The 25835-nt window shown below is 40.1% G+C and overlaps 1 protein-coding gene across 1 annotated transcript in view; it reads left to right on the top strand.

The window, feature by feature from the left end:
- The window catches only part of tacr3a (tachykinin receptor 3a), a 45815-nt gene extending 21327 nt beyond the window's left edge, over positions 1–24488 (top strand). Inside the window, exons 4-5 of the mRNA XM_037532620.1 lie at positions 19379–19575; positions 21367–24488. Coding sequence (XP_037388517.1) covers positions 19379–19575; positions 21367–21655 — 486 coding nt within the window. The 3' untranslated portion in view covers positions 21656–24488. The remainder of the gene's footprint in view (positions 1–19378; positions 19576–21366) is intronic.
- The last annotated feature ends 1347 nt before the right edge of the window (positions 24489–25835 follow it).

The raw sequence follows: 25835 nt of genomic DNA on the forward strand, positions 1-25835 counted from the left end.
CTTTGCCTGGCGATGTGCGCTTTGCCTGGCTTGGCGCCGTCTTCCTTTCCTCTATTAGGAGCTAGTTAAGAGCTCAAATGTACATGTGTATATGGAGGCTGGCGGCTCTCAGATGGGCCAAATGCCCCCACTTCCCCTCATCCTCAGAGGTAATCAAGAAGACTCAGAAGCAGGAATGTGTTTTGCGGCCTTTGAAATAATCCTTAATTATGGAGGAGAAGTGTTTCTCCATGGAGTGATTAGAGAGCCTTTGGAGTATGTGAAGATCTAAAGGAGGTCAAAGAAAGCAATGCATTTTTCCCTGTTTTCCCAGTTTGATTTTGCCTCAGGACTGGCAAAAGATAGTGGAGGATTTACCATGCCTTTTGCTTGTACTGAACAAAATCTCTTCTAGCCTGGCTGTTGGTTGGAGTTCAAACAACTTAATGGCTGGAAAAAGGGAATACAAGGCATACAGGCACTGATTTTCCTTCTGACCCCTTTCTGATCCTTTTATTGTCTAGATTTCTCACCTTATGCAACATTGTCCTTCTTTAATGGGCTCACTGGCCTAATTAGACACTATTTTCACTGTTTTATGTTAGTTGATTAGCTCACTGAAGCGTTAGCTTCCGTTTCAGTGGCAATTTTCTCATGCCTAGTCTTGCTTTACTGACAAAATTCTTCTTATGAGCACTTGGGGCAAGAGAAGTAATTGAATTGATGCTAAATTAGTTTCTTCAAACCCAGTTCAACTGGTCTGATGTTCTCCTTATGGTGCCCTTTGTAGCACTCTATAAAATTGACAGCTGGAAACAGTGTAAGAAAGCTGGAAAATACATTCTGAAATATCTTTTTCACTTAAAAAAAAAAACGGTCAGCATATTGTGCTCACTGGGCATTCCAGCCTAAAGTGAATGATAATTCTCTAGCACATCAACGAATCCCTAAGCCTGATCAGTTTGACAGAAAGGGGTTTTCCTCATCTTTAGGCAGGTATACCACACTCTTGAGACAACTGCGATCAGTTATTTTTTTCATTCTGGCCAGTGTGCCACTTTAATGTCAATATGGTCAATTTTTGTTTAAAAAACTCTGGTTTCATCGATATTGTAAGCTCCTTTGGGAATAAGTAGCACACATTCTTACATTATTTGCAAGCTTAATCTCTCCCACCAAGCTTGTTTAGCTAATTTTATGATCAGTGAAGCAACACCTCCATTAACCCCTTAAATGGCTTTTATAACCTAAAAATAGCTCAGCCAGTTTGCAGCAAAGTACCTGTAGTTATTGAATAATAAGTCTTTGAATGTGATAAGCCTGGGATTTCAAGGGGTTAAGCAATACTCTTGCATTAAGGATTACCAAAATGTGCTCCTCTTAGAATGTAAAACTCCAATAAAAAGGCCAATTTGAGGCTGAGGTAAGTGATCCATGGCGATCAGAGCTTTTCTCTAATAGGGGAGGATTAGCAAGCTCAATCCGCATGCTCAATCAAACGTAAATGGTTGTCTCAGTTTACATACTGCCATACTAAACGCTATGTTCAGAATAGTAACAGCATCATAAGTTGACATGCTATTTAGAATGGTGTATTAAGGTGTGGCCAGTAATCTGTTAGTTATGCAGGGCTAGATGAGATCTTGTAATGAGAATACACGTCTGGGGACAACTTAAGCATTTGGTGCCGGATTGCAGCTGCTAATAAGGGTACAGCTCTCTAAAACGCACCCAAATCTCTTTAGTTCATGCTTTTTAAATGTCTGGAGTACAAGCTTGCTAGAGAAACACTATTGCTAATTAATGGAACAGTTTTTCTGAGAGGTAATGTTCTGTTTTAAGGTGTTCTCTACACAGGTAACACATATCTACATGCTTAATTTAAGTTTTTTAGGCTACTTTTCAGCCATGCAAATTTTTCTGACATCCATCCAAGCACACTATCACTCGTCGCACCACCGCTCAGTATTTAGGCATTCAGGATTAAAAAAAAAAATAGTGGATGGAAAAATCTTTTATCTGTTTGCCACATGTACCTTTCTCTCAAAATGATCCAGGCTCCCCATCAGAGACTTTAGGCAATTTCCAGACATAATGATGCAAAACTGAAGTGATTTGTTAGGAACTAGCTGGGGCAACAGCTAGAGGCCTTTTTTTTTAACTACATAATTCAATACACATTACACTCTTTCAGAAATAAAGCCCCACATTTGTATTCTGAGTGCCTCCCTCAAGTTCTAATGGCGATAATTTTTGCTCTGTAGTCTTCTAAGGGGGTAAATGTAACTGTTTTCTTTTGATATGTGCTCAAGTAAATGTTTTAATCTTGTTGCATAAATATGAATGTGGCCTTCGAAGCAAATTAGACAAGGGAATGAGTTTGCGATTAATAGGAAAGACGTTAGATTAGAGCGTCTGAGCTTATGCGCATGCATGTGTTTAGACTGAGTGAAAGTGCACCAGTCAAAGTAGCAATTATAAAAAGGTTCTCTGCTGAAAGTCCATTTCCCATAGTGTGCTATAGTCAGATAATTCTAAAGACAGAGCAAATAATACAGCTGGTGCCAATCAGTGTCGAAGAGAGAAGCTCCGTCTCCAGAACATTAGAACACACTGCTTCATTTTATGTCAGTGGAATACTTTTCCCCAAAGTCTAATTAAAAGTTTTGTGTGGGTTTAGGCACCCAAAGCAATCATAAGTCATTTTATACTACCATTTTCCCCTGTTTTTCGCATAGAATTAAACTGGCTGTTCTTGTTACTGTGCCTTTAAAACTGAATGTAAATGAGCTCTATTCTGATTGGCTGTCCAGTATTTGAAAAAAAGCAGTTGGCTCTAAAATACTTCTTATAGATTATGCATTCCATACGTAGTATTTACCTGTTTGGCCTGCTGTAGGCTAAATAGGTAAATACAGTGCTGGCCAAAAGTATTGACACCCCTGCAATTCTGTCCGATAATGCTCAATTTCTTCCAGAAAATGATTGCAATCACAAATGCTTTGGTATTAATATCTTCATTTATTTTGCTTGCAATGAAAAAACACAAAAGAGAATGAAAAAAAAAGTCAATCAATTATTATTTTACACAAAACTCCAAAAATGGGCCAGACAAAAGTATTGGCACCCTCAGCCTAATACTTGGTAGCACAACCTTTAGACAAAATAACCGTGAACAACCGCTTCCGGTAACCATCAATGAGTTTCTTACAATGCCCTGCTGGAATTTTAGACCATTCTTCTTTGGCAAACTGCTCCCTGAGATTTGAAGGGTGCTTTCTCCAAACTGCCATTTTGAGATCTCTCCACAGGTGTTCTATGGGATTCAGGTCTGGACTCATCGCTGGCCACTTTAGAAGTCTCCAGTGCTTTCTCTCAAACCATTTTCTAGTGCTTTTTGAAGTGTGTTTTGGGTCATTGTCCTGCTGGAAGACCCACGACCTCTGAGGGAGACCCAGCTTTCTCACACTGGGCCCTACATTATGCTGCAAAATTTGTTGGTAGTCTTCAGACTTCATAATGCCATGCACACGGTCAAGCAGTCCAGTGCCAGAGGCAGCAAAGCAACCCCAAAACATCAGGGAACCTCCGCCATGTTTGACTGTAGGGACCGTGTTCTTTTCTTTGAAGGCCTCGTTTTTTTTCCTGTAAACTCTATGTTGATGCCTTTTCCCAAAAAGCTCTACTTTTGTCTCATCTGACCAGAGAACATTCTTCCAAAACGTTTTTGGCTTTCTCAGGTAAATTTTGGCAAACTCCAGCCTGGCTTTTTTATGTCTCTGGGTCAGAAGTGGGGTCTTCCTGGGTATCCTACCATAGAGTCCCTTTTCATTCAGACGCCGACGGATAGTACGGGTTGACACTGTTGTACCCTCGGACTGCAGGGCAGCTTGAACTTGTTTGGATGTTAGTCGAGGTTCTTTATCTACCATCTGCACAATCTTTCGTTGAAATCTCTCGTCAATTTTTCTTTCCCGTCCACATCTAGGGAGGTTAGCCACAGTGCCATGGGCTTTAAACTTCTTGATGACACTGCGCACGGTAGACACAGGAACATTCAGGTCTTTGGAGATGGACTTGTAGCCTTGAGATTGCCCATGCTTCCTCACAATTTTGCTTCTCAAGTCCTCAGACAGTTCTTTGGTCTTCTTTCTTTTCTACATGCTCAATGTGGTACACACAAGGACACAGGACAGAGGTTGAGTCAGCTTTAATCCATTTTAACTGGCTGCAAGTGTGATTTAGTTATTGCCACCACCTGTTATGTGCCACAGGTAAGTAACAGGTGCTGTTAATTACATAAATTAGAGAAGCATCACATGATTTTTCAAAGGGTGTCAATACTTTTGTCCACCCTCTTTTTTTATGTTTGGTGTGGAATTATATCCAATTTGGCTTTTTGGCAATTCTTTTTGTGGTTTTCCATTGAAGACAAATTAAATGAACATTTTAATATCAAAGCATTTGTGATTGCAGTCATTTTCTGGGAGAAATTGAGCATTATCTGACAGAATTGCAGGGGTGTCAATACTTTTGGCCAGCACTGTATATGTAAATGTGTTAGTATTGCCAACATCATAAAACTTTTTTTGCAATATCCCTGTATGAACTGGGGAGTGAATAGAACCATTTTTACATGCCACATGAAAACTATTTATTTAAAATAATTTTTCATGAAATCAGACCTTTAAAAAGAGCAAGAACTAGCTCAGGGGTCAGCAACCCTTAATGTTAAAAAGGGCCATTTTGTCTTTACAAAAATCAAACCACCTTGGGAGCCATAGCATTTTATGTCCATTTTATTGAAATAATGTTTTACCATCTTGGCTCTAAGTATGTCTCAGTATGTGCTAATATATTACTAAATTACTATTATTTATTAAAAATATCATATAAAATGCAGACTTTGCTCTGCTGTAATCTTTAGCTCATTTATAGATACTTTTCTCACATCTCTCTCACAAAAGGAAACTTTTCTTGTAAAATGTCTCTCGACTTCTGACTGTTTTACAAGGCTGAAGTGTAAAAAGTCACAAAGCTGAAGTAATTTTCTCATTCAACAGCTTCTTGTTTGAATTTCCCTATTTCACCTTTACCTGAGGTGCCAGAATGTAACTGCTGCACCATTTAAGGTGGAATGGGAGAATCCAAACAAGAAGCTGACAAATGAGAAAATGACTTCAGCTTCGTGACTTTTTAGTGTTTTGACAGTTTCTCGTTGCAGATCAAACAGATTAGGAAACCAGCTGGAGTGATTAGAACTGCAAATAAGTCCATTCGTGCCCAAATTATCGATGTACATCTGACATCTCTGTCTTTGCCATTTTGCTTGCTACTAGTTAGGCGAGATTGTGGTCTGTGTTGATGTGTGACCAGCTGTCTGCTCACCAGCCTTCAGGGTTAAATGGTGAATTAGCAGTTGTAACTCCAAGCGTTTATTTTTTTATTGATCAGCAGAGCTTGTTTTCCTGCAAAGGGGTTTTATTTCGTATTTACCTAAAAATCTAATTCTGCTGTGAAGCCACAACAGGGCAGTAAAAGAGCTGCATATGGCTCTGGAGCCACATGTTGCTGACTCCTGCACAGGCTCTTCAGCAGACTAGAAAAGACATTACTTTGAAAACCTTTGAAAGTAAAAATTTAAGTGATATTTCTACTTCCATTTTAAAGCAATATGTGTCAGTTGTTCTTTTGTTGCTTGTTCTGCATTTATGCTTCGACTCATTTTGGGCTATGTATCGTCTCTGCTGTGGAGTGTTAAATTGGAACCATAACAATAGGCAACACCTCCCAATCAACAGGCCTTTTAAAGTGAACAGTCTTTCACTGTCAACTGACAGCGGAGGAGCATTGAAGAGAGACATTCAGTGTAGTCAGTATATGCAATCAGCTCCAATTCCCTGCTGCTGGAGAGAGGGTCGCCGCCTGTTTTCTCTACCCAAGCCGTCTCTCGCTCGCTTCATTGCTTCTCAATAAGCACTGGAAACCTTTCTGAGACGACCTGTTGAAATGACCAAATCAATGCCTCATTATGCGCTCTCTCCGACTTGTTTGTCCTCTTGAATCTCTGAAGATAGCTTTCCCTGTACATGCTGAAAGCGCCATCAATTTCCTCTCTCTGACCCAACGATAGAGGGGCATGCATTGAAATGACATAATGCAGTAGGTTGCATTTTACTCGGACACTTTGTTTTCTTTTTACTTTTATTTCTTAAACATACTCTTGCATTATTTACTGTAAAATCAATCGTAGGGATGCACCCTCAGTACAGAAATAAAGTCACATAGAAAGAAAACGGTAGTACTTGGCTATAAGGATATACTGATATTTTTGCCGCACAAAAATGTTGATTTAAAATTTGATCAGTATTGATAAGAAACTTTCTAGAAATCGGCGTAAAGCATTATAAAGCATTTGTACACGTGGATTTATCTTAAAATGACTTTATGTGAAAATGCATGTTAAAAGTAGGTTAATCTTGCTCTTGTTGGCACAAAACATTCATGTGTGTTGTGAATCACTTTCCAATGTCCAATAAATAGCTGATGTATTTCTCTGTAAACTGGGCCATGATGAGACTACACTTTTTGTCTTTTACAATGGTCTCTGTGTCAGATTAGCCTGTCATAGTTCCAGGAATTGGTGCCATGTGTTGGAGAGACTCACAACACTGTAAATTTGACATCGACCAATGATTGTTCGTGTCCTTACAGTGTCAATCAGAAGCTCTATGTGTAGACATTTATGACACTTTTTAAGATTCTCTTTGGATTAATTTGAAGAGAACTAATCAATCCTGTAAAAATATGCTACATTAGGATGACATTTTTAGTAAAGAACACCAGTGCTCACAAACATTCTTCAAAAATAGTTTTTTTTTTTTCATATTTGTTTTGAGCAATACTGTAGAAGAACAATGGGCATCATTTACCAACTGTTCTTAGGAAATTTCTTCTTAAAACCCTTTTATGAAGTTTTTACAAAGATTTTGGCATTCACCAATGTTTTACATTTACATTTACAGCATGTTGCAGACGCTTCTATCCAGAGCGACTTTAGAGAAGTGCTTTGTCTATCTAGAGAAAGTGTCTTTGCTAGTTACCAGTAGGTTAGAGAGAAAGCCAGTCCTGAGCTCAGATACTGCTAGAAACAAAAGTCACTGTTGATAAATAGAGAAAAAGGAACAGGGTTGAACACAGAACAGTGCAATACAATAAAATACAATATGTAAGTGCAGTACAATACATGACAATCAATACTTAATTCAGTGCTCATTTAAGTGCTGTGTAAAGAGATGTGTCTTCAGTCTGCATTTGAAGACAGCAAGAGACTCTGCTGTATGGACAGCCAGTGAGTGTTCGTTCCACCACTTGGGTGTCAGTACACAGAACAGTCTTGATGCTTGTCTTCCACGTGCATTGAAGGATGGCGGGTCAAGCTGAGCTGCAGTCAAAGCTCGAAGGGCTCGTGGTACAGTTCGAGATTTCACCATTGCCATCAAGTACGTAGGGGCTGGACCATTTTTGGCTTTGTAGGCAAGCATTAGCATTTTAAATGTGATGCGTGCAGCTATAAGAAGCCAGTGAAGGGAGCGCAGCAGTGGGGTGACATGGCTGAACTTGGGGAGTTTGAAGATGAGTCATGCTGCCGCATTCTGGATGAGGAGAGGCTTGATGTCCTGCATGGGAAAACCAGCCAAGAGTGAGTTGCAGTAGTCAAGTATTGAGGTGACCAGAGACTGCACTAGAACCTGGGCGGCCTCTCGAGTGAGAAAGGGTTGGATCCTCCAGATGTTGTATAGGAGAAATCTGCATGACCGAGTTAGGTACGCGATGTGAGTCGAGAACGATAACTGGCCATCCAGAATCACACCAAGACTTCTTGCCTCTGCAGATGGAAGAATCAGAGAGTTCTCAAATGAGATGGCAAGATTATGATGAGGACCTACAGGGATGAATAGTAGCTCAGTCTTGCTAGGATTGAGCTTCAGGTAATGAGCTGCCATCCCTGAAGAGATATCTGACAGACATGTCAAGAAGCGACTGGAAACCTGTTTGTCAGAGGGTGAGAAAGAAAGAAAGAAAGCATTAGTTGAGTGTCATCAGCATAACAGTAATAAGAGAAGCCAAGAGATGATATTACATCACCAAGAGAACTAGTGTAAAGAGAAAAAAGAGGACCCAGCACTGGTCCTGCATTATTACCATTTGTACAATTTAGCCAAAGCATATCTTGAATCTGTGACTGTCTGTGTTCACTGCCAAAGCTCTAACGATTTACCCAAAACTTGCACCGGGTAGAGCAGTAGAACTATTCTGAACATTTCCCAAAGCAACATCCTACACGCAGTCTTTGCTCACACTGACCACGTCCTGATCTGGGTCACAGCACAGTTGTACAAATGGTTTTGCTCAAGGGGTCCAAAGCCCCAGCCTGACCCTTAATCAAACACTCTCCTGAGTGACCTAAGGGCAGAGGTGCCTGTGGGCTAGAGACAAGTTGTGTGCTTATCCAGTCTCTATGGACATGTCACATCTTCTATATTTGCACTGCCCAAATCCAATTATACATACCAAACTCCTATCAGCGAATGTCATAATAGCAATCCATATGAGTCTGAGTCATGCTTCGGGTTTGTGCTAGAAAATATTAGTTCAGTCTTTTTAAATTTTATTTTGCCACTTTCAATTTTAGTAAATATCAAATTGCAAACGTCTGACAGACTGCAGATCAAAAGTTCATTTGGGAAAGCATTTGACTTTTTTATTTTCCAAATCGCAATATTTATTGCAAAAACCTAAAATATCACATTGTGACTTTTCCAGCAGTGTCGCTCAGCCCTGCTGGGTAATATCTTTAGGAGATTAGCTTAGGCACTGGTGCCAAATGCCTGATGTCAGGAATGATTAGTCATGTTTAGCAACTGTTAGCATGGAACTAATATCTACATGAGTTGAGACCCCTGAGGGAAGCGCGCAAGCTTGGACAACTCCATCTGAACAGCAGAGCTGCACAGGCTCCATCTCATAGCAGCATTCAACAATTTAGAAATGTGACATAATTGGATAAATGAAGCCTAACGCCCCAAACTGAGGTTTGGAAATAACTCGCCCACCCTGTGGTGGTGGCTGTGCTCAAAGCCACGTTTCTCTGTATTATGTGACTCCTCGCTGTCTGGCTGGCCTTCCCTTCGCATACTGATATGTGTTTCAGGCTGCTCTGTGTTGGCAAACACAAGTAAACATTTTCTCAATGCTGATGCCATCTTCCAGTGCATTGGTTCAATTGACCTCTTGTTTGGAAACCAACCAGAGTGTGAACTGCAAATGTGGCAACATTCGAATGCCGGCACCCCTCATAAACATGAGCAAAATTGGCTTTCTTTATTGCTTGTCATTTGTTAATCATTCAGTCTAAATCTGTGTTTATTTCTAATTAGGTCAGTCTTGTTCTTTCAGGCAAACAATAAACATGAACTAAGTAAAGTCTTTGAATTATGACCAAATGGCCGACATATTTCACCATACTAATCCCCTCTCAAAGTAAACTGGGCGGTCTTGATCTTGTGTACTGCTTCTGAAGGCTTTCTCTGACCTCTCAGGTGATTGATGTCTCTTGCCCTGCCCACCTAAAACAGTTTCAGAGTCAGAGAACCTTAATGAGGTAAAGCTAACTCAGCATAGCAAGCGAGACCACCTGTTTGTAGCTGCCTGTCACCATTCGTTCGATTAGCCCTACATGAACATTGTTTCTTAGTTTGTTCCTTCATTCAGGAGTTGCTTCTTCCATCTGCTTCTTCATTCGTCCTTCTGCATGTCTGTTTTTCCCAGCCTTCGCGCATTGCATCGTCCTTCAGTCTGTTTGTCTGTCAGTGTATTTTTTGTCCAGTTGCTGTCACAGAAAAGCTTAATAATGATTTTAGATCTGCATGAGTGGCAGAGCAGGCGAGGAGTGTTGGATAGAGAGCTGTCACACACCCTGCTTATTAGCCATGCCCACACAGTTCTCAGACAGCTGGGTCTGATCAGCTGTGTTTTATCATATTTGTATAATTTCTTTATTCACTTTCTGCTGGCACTAACACAATGCTCTAATATCATACCAACGTTTTCCCCCAATTTTCTCCCCACTTTAGTCATATCCAATTCCACCCACTAGTTAGGACTCCCCAGTCACACGATACCAACAGCGCTAGGAGGGCGAAGGCTAGCACAGGCTTTGTCCGAGACCTGTAAAGCCAGTCACCGCATCTTTTCAAACTGCCAATTTCATTGTACGGCCAAAGATGTTCAGAGTAAAACGCCAACCGCCAGATCTGTCAGCTAATAGACGCCTGTGCTGACTGGCATCGCACTGAGTGATGAGAAGGAGAAGGGCGGGGGCATTCTGGCCACCCAGAAAGCGAGGCCAATTGTGGTTGCTTGGACGTCCGGCCATGGATGGCTGTAGCATTACCAGGGATAAAACTCCCAATCTCGATTCACAATCTCTTGTTGATGGGGTCAACGCTTAGACGCTGCACCACTTGGGAGCATGTCAGTATTTTTATTACTTCCTTCTGTGTTTCCTGGGCCTTGGTCAACCATGACTTCTTCCTGTTTCACAGGTGTATATATGAGGTAGTACACAGGCCAGGGGTCAGATTGTCTCTTCCAAGCTACAATCATATGCTACATAACTGCAAGGTGTTTGGGAGAGTTGCCAGAAGACAGCCTCTGCCAACAGACCAACACATTCAAGAAACCACAGTTACTGATCCGCTCATACCAGCGCAACACACACTAACACACCACCACCACATCAGTCTCACTGCAATGTTGAGAATGATCCATGACCCAATTAATACCTGCTATGTGGTGGTCCTGACCTTACCCTGAAGAAGGGGTCTTTTTAGTAACCGACCATCAATTTTATGGGTGGAATAATTGATGTTTGCATCGATCAAGCAGAATTTTGACTTAGACTATACTTAATTCAGGCTGAGTGAGCCCAATTAGGGCTGTCATGTTTAGAGGCCAACTCATATGATTCAATTCAAACATTCAACTTCAGTCACTTAAACAAATTGGTTGCAACACCTTATCAAGTTTCAACTCTAGGGCGCTTTCTTTTTTAATGCCCTTTGCAGTATGTCAGTCTGAAGTGTCTGCACCCTATAACCCAGGCTGCTCAGTGCCGGTTCATTGTTTTCTTCCCACACTGTGTCTGTAGATATGAACCCGTGTCAGTTCATTGGTCGCTGCTTTGTGTGAAGCCCATAGATCCTGTACAACCTTGAAAAAAATACAAATCAGCTGTTTCTTTTTATCACAGCTCTGCATTTACCCACACAAACAGAAGATCCTGCTTTTTTAAGGCTACATATTTCCTTTTGTGTGTCCTTGGATCGATTCGAGAGCCGAAGATAAGAGGAAAATTTGAAGACATGCTTTGAAGGAGGCAGACTATACACCACTGTTCAAGAGCTTAAAATCACGTGAAATATATATATATGTCGATATATTAACATATATTCCACTCATCTAGGAAGCTTTCTACAAAATTTTGGAGTGTGGGAATTTTTGCCCTTTCACCCAGAAGACCATTTATGAGGTCAGACACTGGTATTGGATGAGAGATTATCTGGCTCGTAAGTCTGTTCTAGTTCATCCCAAACATGCTAGATGGGGTTGAGGTCAGGGCTCTGTGCAGGTCACTCAAGTTCTTCCACACCAAACTCACGCAACTATGCCTTCAAGGGCCTTGCTTTGTGCACTGGAACAGAAAAGGTTCTTCTCCAAACTGTGCCCACAACATTGGGAGCATACAGTTGTCCAAAATCTCTTGGTCTGCTGAAGCATTAAGAGTTCCTTTCACTGGAACTAAGGGGCCGAGCCCAACTCCTGAAAAACAACCCCACACCACAACCCCCCTTGCACCAAACTTTACACTCGGCACAGTGCAGTCAGGCTGGTAATGTTCTCCTGGCAACCGCCAAACCCAGACTCAACCTCTGCCGCACTATGTAAATTTGCATGGTTTACTGCTTCATGGCTAAGCTTTTGTTTTCTTTTTCTGAAAATACCAGCTGCTCTTTACATTGTGTTAAAATTTCCTGATGAACAGGCCAAAGAAAAATTGCATTGCATTTAACTTCCATTGAAAGTCATGACATTTTTGCTTCTGCTGTAAAGTTACTGTGTTGGAGACGTGAGGCTCTGTTCCAACAAGGGATAATTATGTGTTTTTAAAAACAAGATTAACACTAAAAAAAAAAAAAAAACAAGTGAATTGTTTTAAAAACAACAGCATTAAGAGTAATGCTGTTTTGCACAACAGAGCTCATTGTTAGTCCTGTAGTTTGGTTTGTTTACTCCTTTTAGCTTTGAGGTGCTTCATAATCTCCACCACACACACAGAGAGCGTTGCACTAGATATTCTGTAATCCACCTCATCGATGGAGCGGTTCAGTGGATCCGGTGCTCCAGCATTCAGGGTTTGTTTATTAACAGCAGCACATCAGACTTGATGTGAAAGTTTCAGCGTGTTTAAAATTGCATTCACTGTTTTCACTGGTAAAAACTAATGCACTGTGATCCCACACTATGTAATAAAATGTGTGATTACATAATAAAATAGTACAAGAAAAGTAATAAAGGGTTAAAAATGCAACAAAAGATAAATGAGTCATCATGTCATCAGTTATCAGCCATTTTCTGTTTTGATTATCGGCCTGGCAGTTCCATATCGGTGCGCCCTCCGCAAAGACCTCTGCCTGTGAAGGCTTCTCAGGAGGGAAATGATGCATGGGAAGGTTTGGCATGAGTGGCAATCATAAATTCTTACTTTGCCCCAGAACACATTTCCACTTCACTCCCTCAGCCAGCACACATGTCTGCTGGAGATCAGTTACCTAGGCTGTCTGAGAAAGGTTTAAAATGTGCTTGCTAGCACCAAGAGAGCCTTGCTAGGGTTCAGGTGAAGAATACTGATCACATTTCCCAGCGAAGCAGCTCCTTACTTGGCTTCTTCAGAAGGAAAAAAGCCCCACAAAACATGAAGCACAGGCTTCACCAAAATTATGTGAGCTGTGTAAACACGTGGACTGCCACAGAAAGGTAGTAGTGTGTGTGTTTTTGGTTAGATATGTTAGTCTTTGCCTCAATTATTCATGCTCTGTAATGATTCATTCATGTATGGTGGCTCTGTGTTTGGCACGGTAGCAGTGAAACTGACTAATCTTACTCCAAGGCCTTCAAAACGCCCACAATCCAGTGCACCTACTTACATTCTGCTGCACTGTTATGATTTTAAGCCCTAACATAAATTGCTCACTTTTGCTTGTCTCCAGTGTCTCATGGAGACTATTTTAAACACCCCCCCCACCTCATCACATCACAGCTGATTGGTTGAAATTCAGCGAATACAGACATTCCACTAGTTAGTCACATTGTAATTAGGTCAGAAAATGTTTCCACTCAATTCAGTAAAGTCCAACATGAAAACTACTAGGTTCAGAAACAAAGATTGTTCAAAATGAAATTTTTCTTTACAGTCATACATAGGCATTACTTAAATATTCATATTTTAAGGGTGTGGCAATTTATAAAATTCAAATTGATACAATGACACAGTGGTATCTCAATGAAACACATTTTTAATACAGCAAAAATAATGAGTGTCTAAGAGTATGCCTTAGATTAATACGTTAATGTTTCCATTTTCAGATTCTTAAAGTGTTCAACATGATAAAAGTGCAATATTTGGAACAGAATATGGTGTCCCAAGCTAACAGACAAGCCACAAGTTAGCACACTAGTCATGACACAACAGTACGAGATGCTGCAATTCAGTTCGATACAGTACAATATCACTGCAAATTCAAATTATTACGCTGGCCGCCAAGCTTCACCTTATTTTCTCATCTCACCAATCAACGCTCAGTAACTGTTGCTGTCTGCCGTTGCCTCAAGCCTTCGGTTTATTTTCAGCACACCAGTATTTGAATTTGAAGCTGTAGTTGCAGTTAAAAGACATGTAAGAGTGAGATTTTGTCCTGCAGAGTATGTCATTTTCTTTTTCCACCTGTTTTTTTGTGATTTTGGTATTCACAATAGTCGTTTACCTCAAAAGATGACGTGGGCTTTGTGAAAATGTCAAAGCAAATGCCCAACGATACTTCAGTGAATAAAAGGTATGTTTTTATGCCCCCTATGGCAATATGTTTTGGCTTTGATTATTAGCTTTAGGTTTCTAAGTTTGTTGTGTTTTTCCCAGGTAAAGTTATGACAGCATGACTTTCAGGAACAGACGCTAGCCTGATGTAATGACACTGCAGAACATTAGTATGTTTGGACACTGTTTCTACCAAGCTGGCCTTCCCTCTTTTTCACAGGCCTACCCATTAATGTATTTCTGTCTGTGTGTGACTTGCCAGAATCCAAGGCACGGCCAGTTCCATTCATTAGTTATGTCTCCCCCAGTACGTTATGCTACCTAGTTCGAGAATAGTACTAGCACATGCTTTCTCTTAGATATGTGAATTCACCAAAACTTTTAAAGCTCACACTTCTGTTCTAACTGCCAAATTTGTCAAACTGGCAAAACTGTCAACCTTGCATTGGTCAGTGTCGTGCTAAGCAAAGCGGAAAATAAGGACCATTATACTCACTGTTCTCTTTTGGCGAATTATGCTCCCTTGGACTTCTGGCCATGGATGTCTGTGGGATCTAAATCAAAATCTGTTGAGTATAGATCATTTCAGCCAAGAAGCAAAAAAAGAGAGCCCTTTTCGTGAACTCCTGCTTCTTCACTGCTGTTTGACAAAAAGTATGTTCTGCAGAAGGACGCTGTGGTCTTCTTCAGCCTGACTGTTCAGTGGAGGTCTACTGTAGAATGCTTTTCATGTGCAGCCATGTGTAAGGGGTCATAAAGCCTGAAGAATGTAATAAGCTTTGTTAGGAGAGTGGGTCTAGTTTAGTGAGCCTGTGCCCATTGCACCCTCAGCTTTCTGTTCTGGTCTTCCGTTGTTGTAGCCAATCCACCTCAAAGTTCAACATGTGCATTTTGAGATGCTTTTCTGCTCACCACTATTATATAGAGTGGCTGTCAGTGTTACCATAGCCTTTCTCTTGACTTAAACTATTCTAGCCATTAAAATGTTTGAAAGCTTGTGGATACCTGCTCCTCTAGTGTTTCTTCCAAAGTCAAGAGCATTAGTAAGGAGTTTGTCTCCCTTGTGCTTCTTCTCTTCTGGGAAGGCCTTATACCAGATGTTGGACCATTAGTCTAAGGATTAGTGAGGTCAGGCACTGCTGTTGGATGGTCAGTTCTGGATTACCCCAACTCATTCCAGAGGTATTGGATGGAGCTCCAAGATTTCAGAGAGTGCAGTTCCACTGCTCCACATTGGATCTAGCATTGAGCATCAGCTTATGGGGTGTCTGGATACTTTTGGACAATTCATCCCCTCAACAAATAGTACTTTTTGTTATCCAGAAATTTCTTTCAATGTCTCATTCATGTGTTCTTTCATTCAGCCTGCCAGGCAATCATCCATTCACTTTTTTTTAAGCCTTTTTCTTTTCCATCTTCTTAGAACCACGTGTAGGAGATTCTTCTTTTCTACTACCCTCCAATCCTTCTTCCTTTTGTATTCCTGTTATTCTGTATTCTCCCTTCCCTCTCTGTCAGAGTCTTTCACTATCGCTATTGATTCCGAAATTTCTTTTTCACACTCCTTCATTCCTTCTTTCATCCAGACGGTCATTCATCTTCTCTTTCACTCTCTCCATCTTCCTTCCTTTTCCTGCCCATGCTTTAATCTCTCAGCTCACTTCTAGACACACTGTGTTTGCTGAAAACGTGGTGAAAGTCAGAAGGGAGGGAAATTGTACTCCAGCTAATGTGTTTGTTTAGGCTCAATTGCCAGATATAGACATTGGCCACTGCAGTAGAGCTCGGTGGTGGCTTAATGTTCAAACACCCAGTGCTGGTTTATGGGTTTATACAAGTGGCACAGACAGAGTTTCATATTGGGGGCTTGTAAACAGCAGCTAGGGAACATTACATGCATGAGGCTTTATTACAATCACCAAATAACCCACATCCTAGTAGCATCTTTAGAATATTACTCGTAATTGCAATAATCAGACAGGAAAATTATTTATAAAGGGCCCATACCATTTCAGTATGTGGAAATTAAATGAGGATTCCACCAATTTTTCAGGATTTCTAAGTGGTTTGGTGAGAAACTTACCAAGTCATAATTGTTCAGTGATGGTTATAGAAACCAGACACCTCAAGCATTCTATGCCTTCAAGACCTACAGCATAGAAAACTTCAAGTGGTTATAAATATGCTGCTTTGTGCCTGAGACATTGTTTTACAGTAGTTTTAGGAAAGACTTTGGCTTAAAACATTCATTTTTAAATTCATTCATGGTAAACATGGTAAAGAAATACATGCAGGGCATTGTAAGGCACAATAGTAACATGAGGCTTTTTCACTCACAAAGCATCATTGATGTCACGATTCAGTCCAGGCTCATTTCATGTCCAAGAAATCAATTCATTATAGTCTGTTTATGTGTTTAGTCATATTTGTCATTTACGAATTCCACTGTCTTGGGGCTCTGCTGCCATTTCCTCAGCAGTTTTTCAGATGAAAATTTATGAGCTCAGTCATTTTCATAAGCCTGTCATGTCATTTTCTCCATTTTACAGGCCCATGCAATTGTGCACCAGCAATATAAAGCAAGGCTCAGAAATAAGCCTGAACAATAACTTCAGCTTAGAAAGGAAGTGGGTTAGTGTGTGGTGGCAGTTCATTCATGCATTAGTTGATTTTACCATTTTTGCTGCTCTGATTTTCATTTTTGTGGTGAACTTTTCAGTTGCTTGTCCCTTAATTGTCAAATTTCATTGTCAGTCTTAGCTGTGTTGTAGGTTTCTCCTGTTCTTTTCACAAAGACATTATGTGTGTTATATAGCATGACATCTTCATGCTAAACCTTAGTGTTATGTTTCATGTGTTTTTGCAGTTGAGAGTCCTCAGAAATCAGTGATTTCCCACACATTAGAGATACAGTCAAGTCCATTAATATTTGGATATGTTGTTATATAACGTATTTATTGTATATAACGTACGTTATTATGCAAGTTGTTTTTATTTTAGTGGTCTACCACAGCATGTTGGAAATGAAATAATGATTATGAGCTCAACGTGCAGAAAGAAAGGGATGAAACCCATCAGAAAGACAGTAAAACCATTCAGTTGGACAAATCCGAAGATATTATCCCTGGTGAAGAAAACCGCTTTACAACAGTTGGCCAGATTAAGAATACCTTCAAAGACCTAGGCATATTTGTCAGTATCAAAAGTCAATAATCAAGACAAGAAAAATAAACACAGTAAGTTTAAACCAGTAGAAAACCTCAGAACCTGGAAGACTAGATTAAAGTTTGCTAAAAACATACCTAAAAAAGCCTGTACAGTTCTGGAACATCTTATCAACTTGTTCCAAAATAATGGGAAGAAGAAAAGCATGGTGGAGGTAGTGTTAGGTGTGTTTTAGTGAACTCATTCTACCTCATTCTCTTCATTGATAATGTGACTGCTGACAAAAATAGTGGGATGAATTCTGAGCTGTACACATATATACATCAATATCTGTTTGACATCCAAATAGCTGTGTGTTAATCATAATAGAAAATAATACATTTCAAAGCAATACTGGAGCTTTATTAGTGGGATTTTTGTCTGTACTTAAGTGCTGTTGTAGCAAGCACTACGTATTCTGAGGTAAACACAGCCAAAGCAGCAGGTTGTGGAACTGACAGTACTTGCAGTAGCCGTGCACTGTTTAAGTAAATACTACATTTTCAGTGAGACTAATCACCTCCCTCACAAACTGGTGGATGCTTTTGGGGAAAGTTTATATTGTTGTGAATTCTGTTCTAATAAATGTAATTTATCTTGCAAAATGTTACTCACAAAAATGTACACTGCTAACTGGTTTTACCATTTTTGTTGCATCGTTGGACCTATTTTAACAACAATGGTCAAATGGTTAGATCTTTGTCTGTTGTCTAGTTCACTAACAACTGCTAAGGTAAACGATTCTCAGAAGTTGGCGGCTCCATCCTCCTGAGATGTCTGACATTTGATGGTTATATTATCAGGGATCCCAAAGTGCAGGCAGTGTTTGCATTGTGAAATGACATGCAATGATTAGAGAGATATTGGACAGCCATGCCGAGTGAGCCTGGAACTCATATTCAGAGACTTCTTTCCCTGGTGGAAAGAATTGGAGTCATCAAGTGTCTTTCTGACTAAAGCAGTTGAAAAACCTGCAGGAAAAAAGAACTGCTGTGCAGAGACTATTCTACCATTATAAAGGTTTGGTGTGGCTTGAAATATTGTTAACTGTTCTGGGAAAACAACAAAGTCATTAAATGATGCATAATATATTGTTGAGATATTCAATTTATACAAATTTCATGTCAAGTCATCTGCTTTGAGATTTGATCATCATACTGATGTGATGGAATCATCTACAGCTCTGTTCACCAGCCTGGACCCATAAAATGTATTACTGCTTTCTACAGATTAGTTGGATATAAAATGAAGAATATAATTTTGTTCATTTAGAGGCTCAAGCAGCATCATACTTGGGGGCTGACTACCCACCAAATACATACTTGTGGTGGAACTGAGGCCTGAGGCTACTGCTTGTTCCACTTACAGAAAGAATATCTACAATAAAACTGGCTTTATATCACCCAGTATAATTTATTGTTCTTCTGTCATAGAATACAAGTCAGGTTCTCTTTCATATAATACAACAGCACTTATTGGAGGGGATAATTTGCCACCCTGTTTGTGTTTCAAGAGTTGTCAAGTTGTATTCTCACAGTGTGAGAATACAACCAGAATACAACCGGAAGGACCGGAACACCTGTAGCTTTTTTTCTGATCTTAAGCAAGACTGGAGTTCCATTTTTTCCTTGTTCTCTTTCTCTGCAATCATTTCATTTTTGGAGCTCCAGTTCTGTCAGCCTGGGTTCGATTCCCCAGCCGGGTGACCGGGATCCTCTCTGTGTGGAGTTTGCATGTTCTCCCCGTGTCTGCGTGGGTTTCCTCCGGGTTCTCCAGTTTCCTCCATAGACATGCATTTTGGCCAAATGGACATGCTGTGAGTGTGTGTGAATGTGTCTGTCTGCCCTGCGATGGACTGGTGACCTGTCCAGGGTGTATCCTGCCTTCCACCCGATGACCGCTGTGTAAATGTGTGTGTGTGTGTGTGTGTGTGTGTGTGTGTGTTTGAGTCACATTCTTTCAGGCTTGCATCATTTCACTGCAACAAATGTCACGTCTTCCCACAAAATAATAAGGCTTCGCTCTTTCTCTTCCCTCCAGGTGGTGAAGATGATGATCATAGTGGTCGTGACCTTTGCCATCTGCTGGTTGCCGTACCACGTGTACTTCCTGGTCACGGGCCTCAACAAGCAGCTGGTGAAGAAGAAGTCCATCCAGCAGGTCTATCTCTCAGTCATGTGGCTTGCCATGAGCTCCACCATGTACAACCCCATCATCTACTGCTGCCTCAACAGCAGGTAAAGCTCACAAACACTGTTCTCATTCCTTGATAAGCTTTTAGAGAACATACTGACGTGTCGCTGAAACACGGTGTATTTCAAACCAATCAAACTCTTTTTTTGCTCCTTGAAGCCTGAGAATACTTATCCCACTAGGATGAAACAAAAGATCTAAAACCGCATGGGCTTTTGTCATGGCAACCCAGAGTACTCTACTCCTTCATTCTGGCTAAAAGGTGGTCTTAGTGAAGCCTCTTTGATCACTTGATATGTTCTCCCAGAGGAGTCGTTGCTACTTCAAGGGCTTATTCAAAGAGATGCTGAAATAGATCACACAGTAGCGAATGGCCCTGAGATATTTCTATGCAATATGAACATTATTCCCTCAAACATATAGGTAAAATGTCTTAACAGGGCCAAGCCTAAGTGACTTTATATGTGAGTTGTAGTTACTTTCTCACTTTTAGTGAGCTACAAACAGCCAGGTGATTATGAAGGGTTTCTATTGAGCTAGCAGTACACTCTACTATTATAAGTTCTTCATACTCTTAAATTAGTAATGTTAACGTGGATCAAATATTATACTTTGTCTAATGTATTAACATCAATTAAAACTACTTTTTTAAGTACTATGCAAATAACAACATGTAAAATTAATCCAGATTTCACATTTAACATAAGAGTATGCCTTGTATCTCCAAAATGATCATTTTACAGGAGAAGGAAAAAACTTACTTTGCTTTTAATGTAAGTCAATGGAACCAGATGTTTTTCCGAGTAGTTTTGGGCTGTTTCTTTTGTTCCATTCATCATGAAAATTACACACAATATAAAGAGCAGAAGGCATTTTCAAATTATATCAAAAACTGAAAAACAATACAAATGGAGAAACAAGGTATTGTTCCAACAGCAGCGATATGCTGTGACACAAAAAACGTTTTGCAAAGAGAATTATATTCATAAATTAGAAAAATAAAAGATTTAACCAAACAAATGTCCAGCGCCCTAAAGTTTTTTACAGGCCTAAAGTTTTATTACACATGCATGCAAATACTTTGTTTCAACTTGTAGCTGCTAGAAGGTTTGGAATTTTTGTGGGTTAGCCTGATGATGCTAGCACAAATGACATGACCAGTATGATCCTAAAGCAATGATCACAAACCATCTAATATCTAGTAAACCGCCCACCCTCTAATGCATCCGATCTAGCCAAACAGGGAACTGGAAAGCTGGAGCTAAGTGTGGTTGGAACTAGAATTCACAGGAAAGTATATGTCCAGCATCAGGGTTGGAAAAATGGTATTTAATGCAATATGTTGAAAATATTTATATGTTTATAAGAAGATCAAGAGACATTAGGCTACTAGGCTTCTTGGTCTGGCTTGATAATAGTTGTTTACCAAATGTTGTATTGTAAAATGAAGAAATGCCTATGAAAAGTTGGTAGACAACGCCAAAAAATTGAAGAAATACACTAAAGGTAATGAAAAACCTAGACATTCATGCAAGTTGTGGTGGTTCTTGCATGAAACCAATGAAGAAATTATAGCTACAGGACATTTTCAGGAGTAAGATATATCTTTTTGGCTTGTTCAGGCTGGCACTGGCATCTTAACATTATAATTAATTAGTTCCTTTTGAACAGATTCTGGATTTTCTCAGACATGTGCATTGAGAAGTTTGACCAAAGCAATTTCTGTATAACTTAGCTTTAAAATGCATCTGGATGGATGTCAAGAAAATGAAAAAATTTGGCAGAACTGGACGCTCAACCCCACATTCTTTTGTTTTGGTCCTTCTTCACCAAAGGTTTCGGGCCGGTTTCAAACGAGCTTTCCGCTGGTGCCCCTTCGTGCGGTTGTCCAGCTATGATGAGCTGGAGCTGAGGGCTACACGTCTGCAGGTGGCCCGGCAAAACAGCATGTACACGTTGTCCCGCATGGAAACCACTGTAGTAGCTGTGTGTGACCCCAGTGAGCCATCTACCAACCCGGCCCGAAAAAGCCTACTCAACCACCACCACAATGGCTGCTCTCATTCTATCAAGAGCAGAGCAGCCACTTACACACCCAGTGACCCTCAGGAGGAGTTCTGCTGAAGACTTTTTCCACACCGCAGAACATCAATAGAGAAGGAAGCCCAGCAATGCTGCAGTTTTGGGGTGGACTCGGAAGGGACATTTTGCTTCTTTTTCCATTTCATTGCGCATCTCATATGAAGATTAAGAGAGACGGGGCTTATCTGTTGCAATGGATTTGGGCGAAAAAAAGCTAAAAAGCACTATAAAGCACTGTAATACACGTTATTTAGCAAGTTGTCATCATATCATGAGTGGAACATGTTTCGACTGTGAAGAACTGTGAAAATCAAATGTTGCTATAGTTGTTCAGTCATGTGCTTGCCAGGAGGCACCTATCTACAACTGTCCCTATTTTAAGCTGGTTATCTTAGGCCAGTTTTCTATAGATGGCACCCCAAAGAACTAGACTAAACTACACTGAAACACTGTCAAAGGATGTTCGCTTAGGATTAGTATTTAATATACACCCCAAAGCACTGGTTTTCCAGTACTTTCTGAAGTCACACATTGGTGAATTTGGTAATTTCATTTTATGCTTGGATGTGATTCTTGAATTGGAAACAACTTCTACTGAGAGTAAAATGAGTAATATAATATATAATGAGTCTAAATAACAAGCTAGCATAGCAGCGAGCATCTCGTCTTGCAGGTGGAACCCATTCTGCAATTGATGGAGCTGGTGGAGAGAGGCAGGAGGGACATAATTCCCTTCAGCAAAAAGACAGACACAATAAACACATCCCCACCAACACCGATATCCACATAATGGATTTCCAAGCATCCAAAACAAAAGGACTTCCACAATTGATGCTAGCTTTTCTTTACAAAGAGTTCAGAATGCATTAAACAAAATCAGTTAATCTAGCCTCTGGTTTTGCGTACATGTGGAAAGTATTGGTTCATGCAAGGTCGGAAAACCTTTAAACTGATCTGCCTGTTTCCACTGTTGCCATGTGACATTTGGCTCGAGGTGTATACCTTCAGAAGTGAACTTCAACTGGCAGCAAACGAAGAGGAAAGGTCGCTCCAGGGATTTTTTTTTTCCGTGCGCTTCTGTGATATCGCCCTATTTAGCCATAGCTCACAAGAGGCAGCTGGACTATTTGAACTGTCAAGTTATGGTCGTACTGCATCGGGAAAAAAATAGCACTTTTCTCCTTTTTCCACAAGCCTTTTTACTTCAAGTCACCAAAGTGTTTAAAAGAAGTTTCTCCTAAACAGCAGGTCAGTCCTTAGACGTCTAGAGGTATTACTGTTGTATTGTTTGGCTCTACAATTCAAATTAAAAAGGAATTTCATTGGTTTGTCAAAATCTGTACATAATTAAATCATTACTGTGTAACCAAAGTCATTTGGAGTGGTTTGATGTGAAAAGTGCCTTTTAGAGAAAACTGCAGTCTCAAATTTCTTTACAGTGCTGGTGATAGGAACCAGACATCTGAAGCATGTAGTGTCTCTAACATCTACCCCATATGGAAGCTGTTACATAAAAGTGCTTCATGGTGGAGAGGTACTTTTTTTTTTTCTTCAGAAGTTCCACTCTTTGAAAATTAACAGCTCACTTGTTGTTTGGATCACTTGTTGGTTTGGATCGGACATAAAACAGCTAGACATTGTGACTCCTGGTTCCTATCACCACCACTGTAAAGAAATTTGAGACTGCAGTTTTCTCAACAATAAAACACTTCATACCAAACCGCACTGCGGGACTTTGCTTACACCTCAGCGACTGAATTAAATAAATAAATAAATAAAAATAGGTACATAACGAATCATGTATGTCCAGTTTACGGGCAAAAAAATGAATATGGCATTTGGTCATATTCAAATCATAATAAAATATCTTAGTGCTTGCAAATACAGTTGAAGTTACAATGCTTTTGCTATCACCAGCAATAAATGCAACTTCAGAAATAATGAATTGATGAAAGTTATAGCTGTTTACTTGCTTCATTTTGCTAGAATGCATGTTGCACATTACAGAGCATCCAAAGGCACAAGTCCAAGCTTGTTTTGCAGTAGTGGGGGCTGTGAATAAAAGTGTGCCCCTGCTGGCATGCCCCCACACATAAGCGTGCATCCCCACAAGAAAGCATCTTACAGACCCTTCTCTGCTGCTGTATGAGGCGCTTGCATGTTAAAAGACCAAACACACATTTCTTCACCCCTTTATGAGGCCCGTGCGGATGCGATTACGCATTGAGCGGAACATCCAGTGGTAACGAATGCAAGCAAAGGAGTGTTCATTCTCATAGCCCTAGGAATAGATTAGTTAAGCCTGAGGAGGTGGATGAGGCCTTGGAACTGGAAGAAAACATCCTACTTTGCTTTCATCCTACTGCAGGGCAAATTCAAGTGTAATGGATTTTTTTCCAGGTGAATGATGTCCACCTGTGGCCACCGGAGATAGCACACACATAACCACCCTTCATTTATCTAATGTTGACTAAAAACAGCCATTAAGCACATAATTGAATTTCCAACATATGTTTAACTGATGATTTCTCAGAAGCCTCGACAGCTAAATATTACATTTTCCCAGTATTTAAGGTGTCACGCTCTTTACCATTACTGGAGCTTCTATTCTTTTCATAAGACTTGCATTCAGCTCCTCAAAGAAAGCTGTTTTTCCACACCTCTGAGGTTCACGCCGCAATCCCAAACACGTTCAGTGATGTTGGGGTCTGGACAGTTCATTGTTCTGAGAACATCAGCAGCTGCTTTATTTGATCTACAACAACATCATGCAGTTTTTGACCATTTCCTTTTCTCAGTCTGGGCATCGCGACAGCTACACATCCTTTCCGACTCATAGTATTGAGTCGTCTTCTCACAGTGGAAGGATGGACAGAAAGACCTGTGGATTTTTGTCAGATCTGAATCACGAGTGGAGCTTGATTTTCTCCTCTCTCTCAAAGATGAAAGCTTGAGGTGCTGGTTATTTGATGGTGACAGTTTTGGTGTCTACCGGGTCTTTCAGGTAGTTGTTAGGAGTCTCATTTTCTCTGTGGCTCCTGTTTTTTTCACTCGTTTTTCTTTGACTTTTTCATTCTTTGTGCAAGTGGATTATATAATAACTGTAATATCTCCTGAAAAACGAACTGCACACTCTTGAAAAAGATGGTTCTTTAAGCATTCTTTAGTAAAGAAAGTGGTTCTATGGACACTTTTTGTGTGCTTAACAGGTTCCTTGTGAAAAGGTTTTGACTGATGGATAATGTGTTGAATATGGTTCTACACAGCACCAAAAAGGGTTCTTCTACTGTTAAGATTTAAGCTTGTAACAACGGCAGAACCCTATTGGGTGCTATATAGAGCCCTTTTCTAAAAGGTGCAAAATAGAACCATCTACTGAACATTCTCCATCAGTCTGAAGAACTTTTTTATGGTGCAAAGGACCATTTAATCATGCAAAGGGTTCTCTGAGTGCTCATGATTCTACATAGAAGCATTTTCTTTACCAAAGAACCCTCAAAGAACCATCTTTTTTTAAAGTATATACTTAATGGCCATTTTGACTAGACATGAAATGTTAAGTTTGGGGGTAACTTGGATTGTGAGACGAAATACAACCAAATTCTAAGACTGAAGGTTTCTTTGAAAAACTAATAGCAAGTCTCCTGAAAAGAAAGGAAGCTGTAATGAAGGTAAAGGTTGGACACACTAAATGCTGAAAGGTTTGACATTTTATTTAATTGTTGAGGTTACTGTGTAATCATCTGTTTATTTCCTGACACTGAAAATGAATGAATTGTGCTTAAGTTTGGAGTGGACAGATAGTATGAGAAGGCTCTCTATCTTTTGCAGAGTACTCTGCCGTACTCTGCTTATACACATGCACACACATACACTACTGCATATCGTTGCTGTCCAGTCTACAGTTTTGTCCATTTTTATTTTTCTATATCTTTTGAACACAAAGGACCAATAGGAACGCTCCAAAATCACTTAGAAAAAAAAGTATTTATACACAATAGTTAGGAATGTTTTACCTTTTCCCGTAACGTTACTATTTTGTAGATGCACGTTTTTCTTTGGACAGCGACGACATGTACGTACTATATACATGTACACACTTATACAAACACAACTGACAAATGTCAGCTGAATGCATATCTCTTAAGATAATACATGTATTTTTGCATTGAAAAGAGTTTAAATGTACAGTAAGTGTTCGTAGAATCAGTCTATACTGTCC

Source organism: Pygocentrus nattereri, chromosome 22, assembly GCF_015220715.1.
Source record: "Pygocentrus nattereri isolate fPygNat1 chromosome 22, fPygNat1.pri, whole genome shotgun sequence".
In the NCBI taxonomy this organism is placed as follows: domain Eukaryota; kingdom Metazoa; phylum Chordata; class Actinopteri; order Characiformes; family Serrasalmidae; genus Pygocentrus; species Pygocentrus nattereri.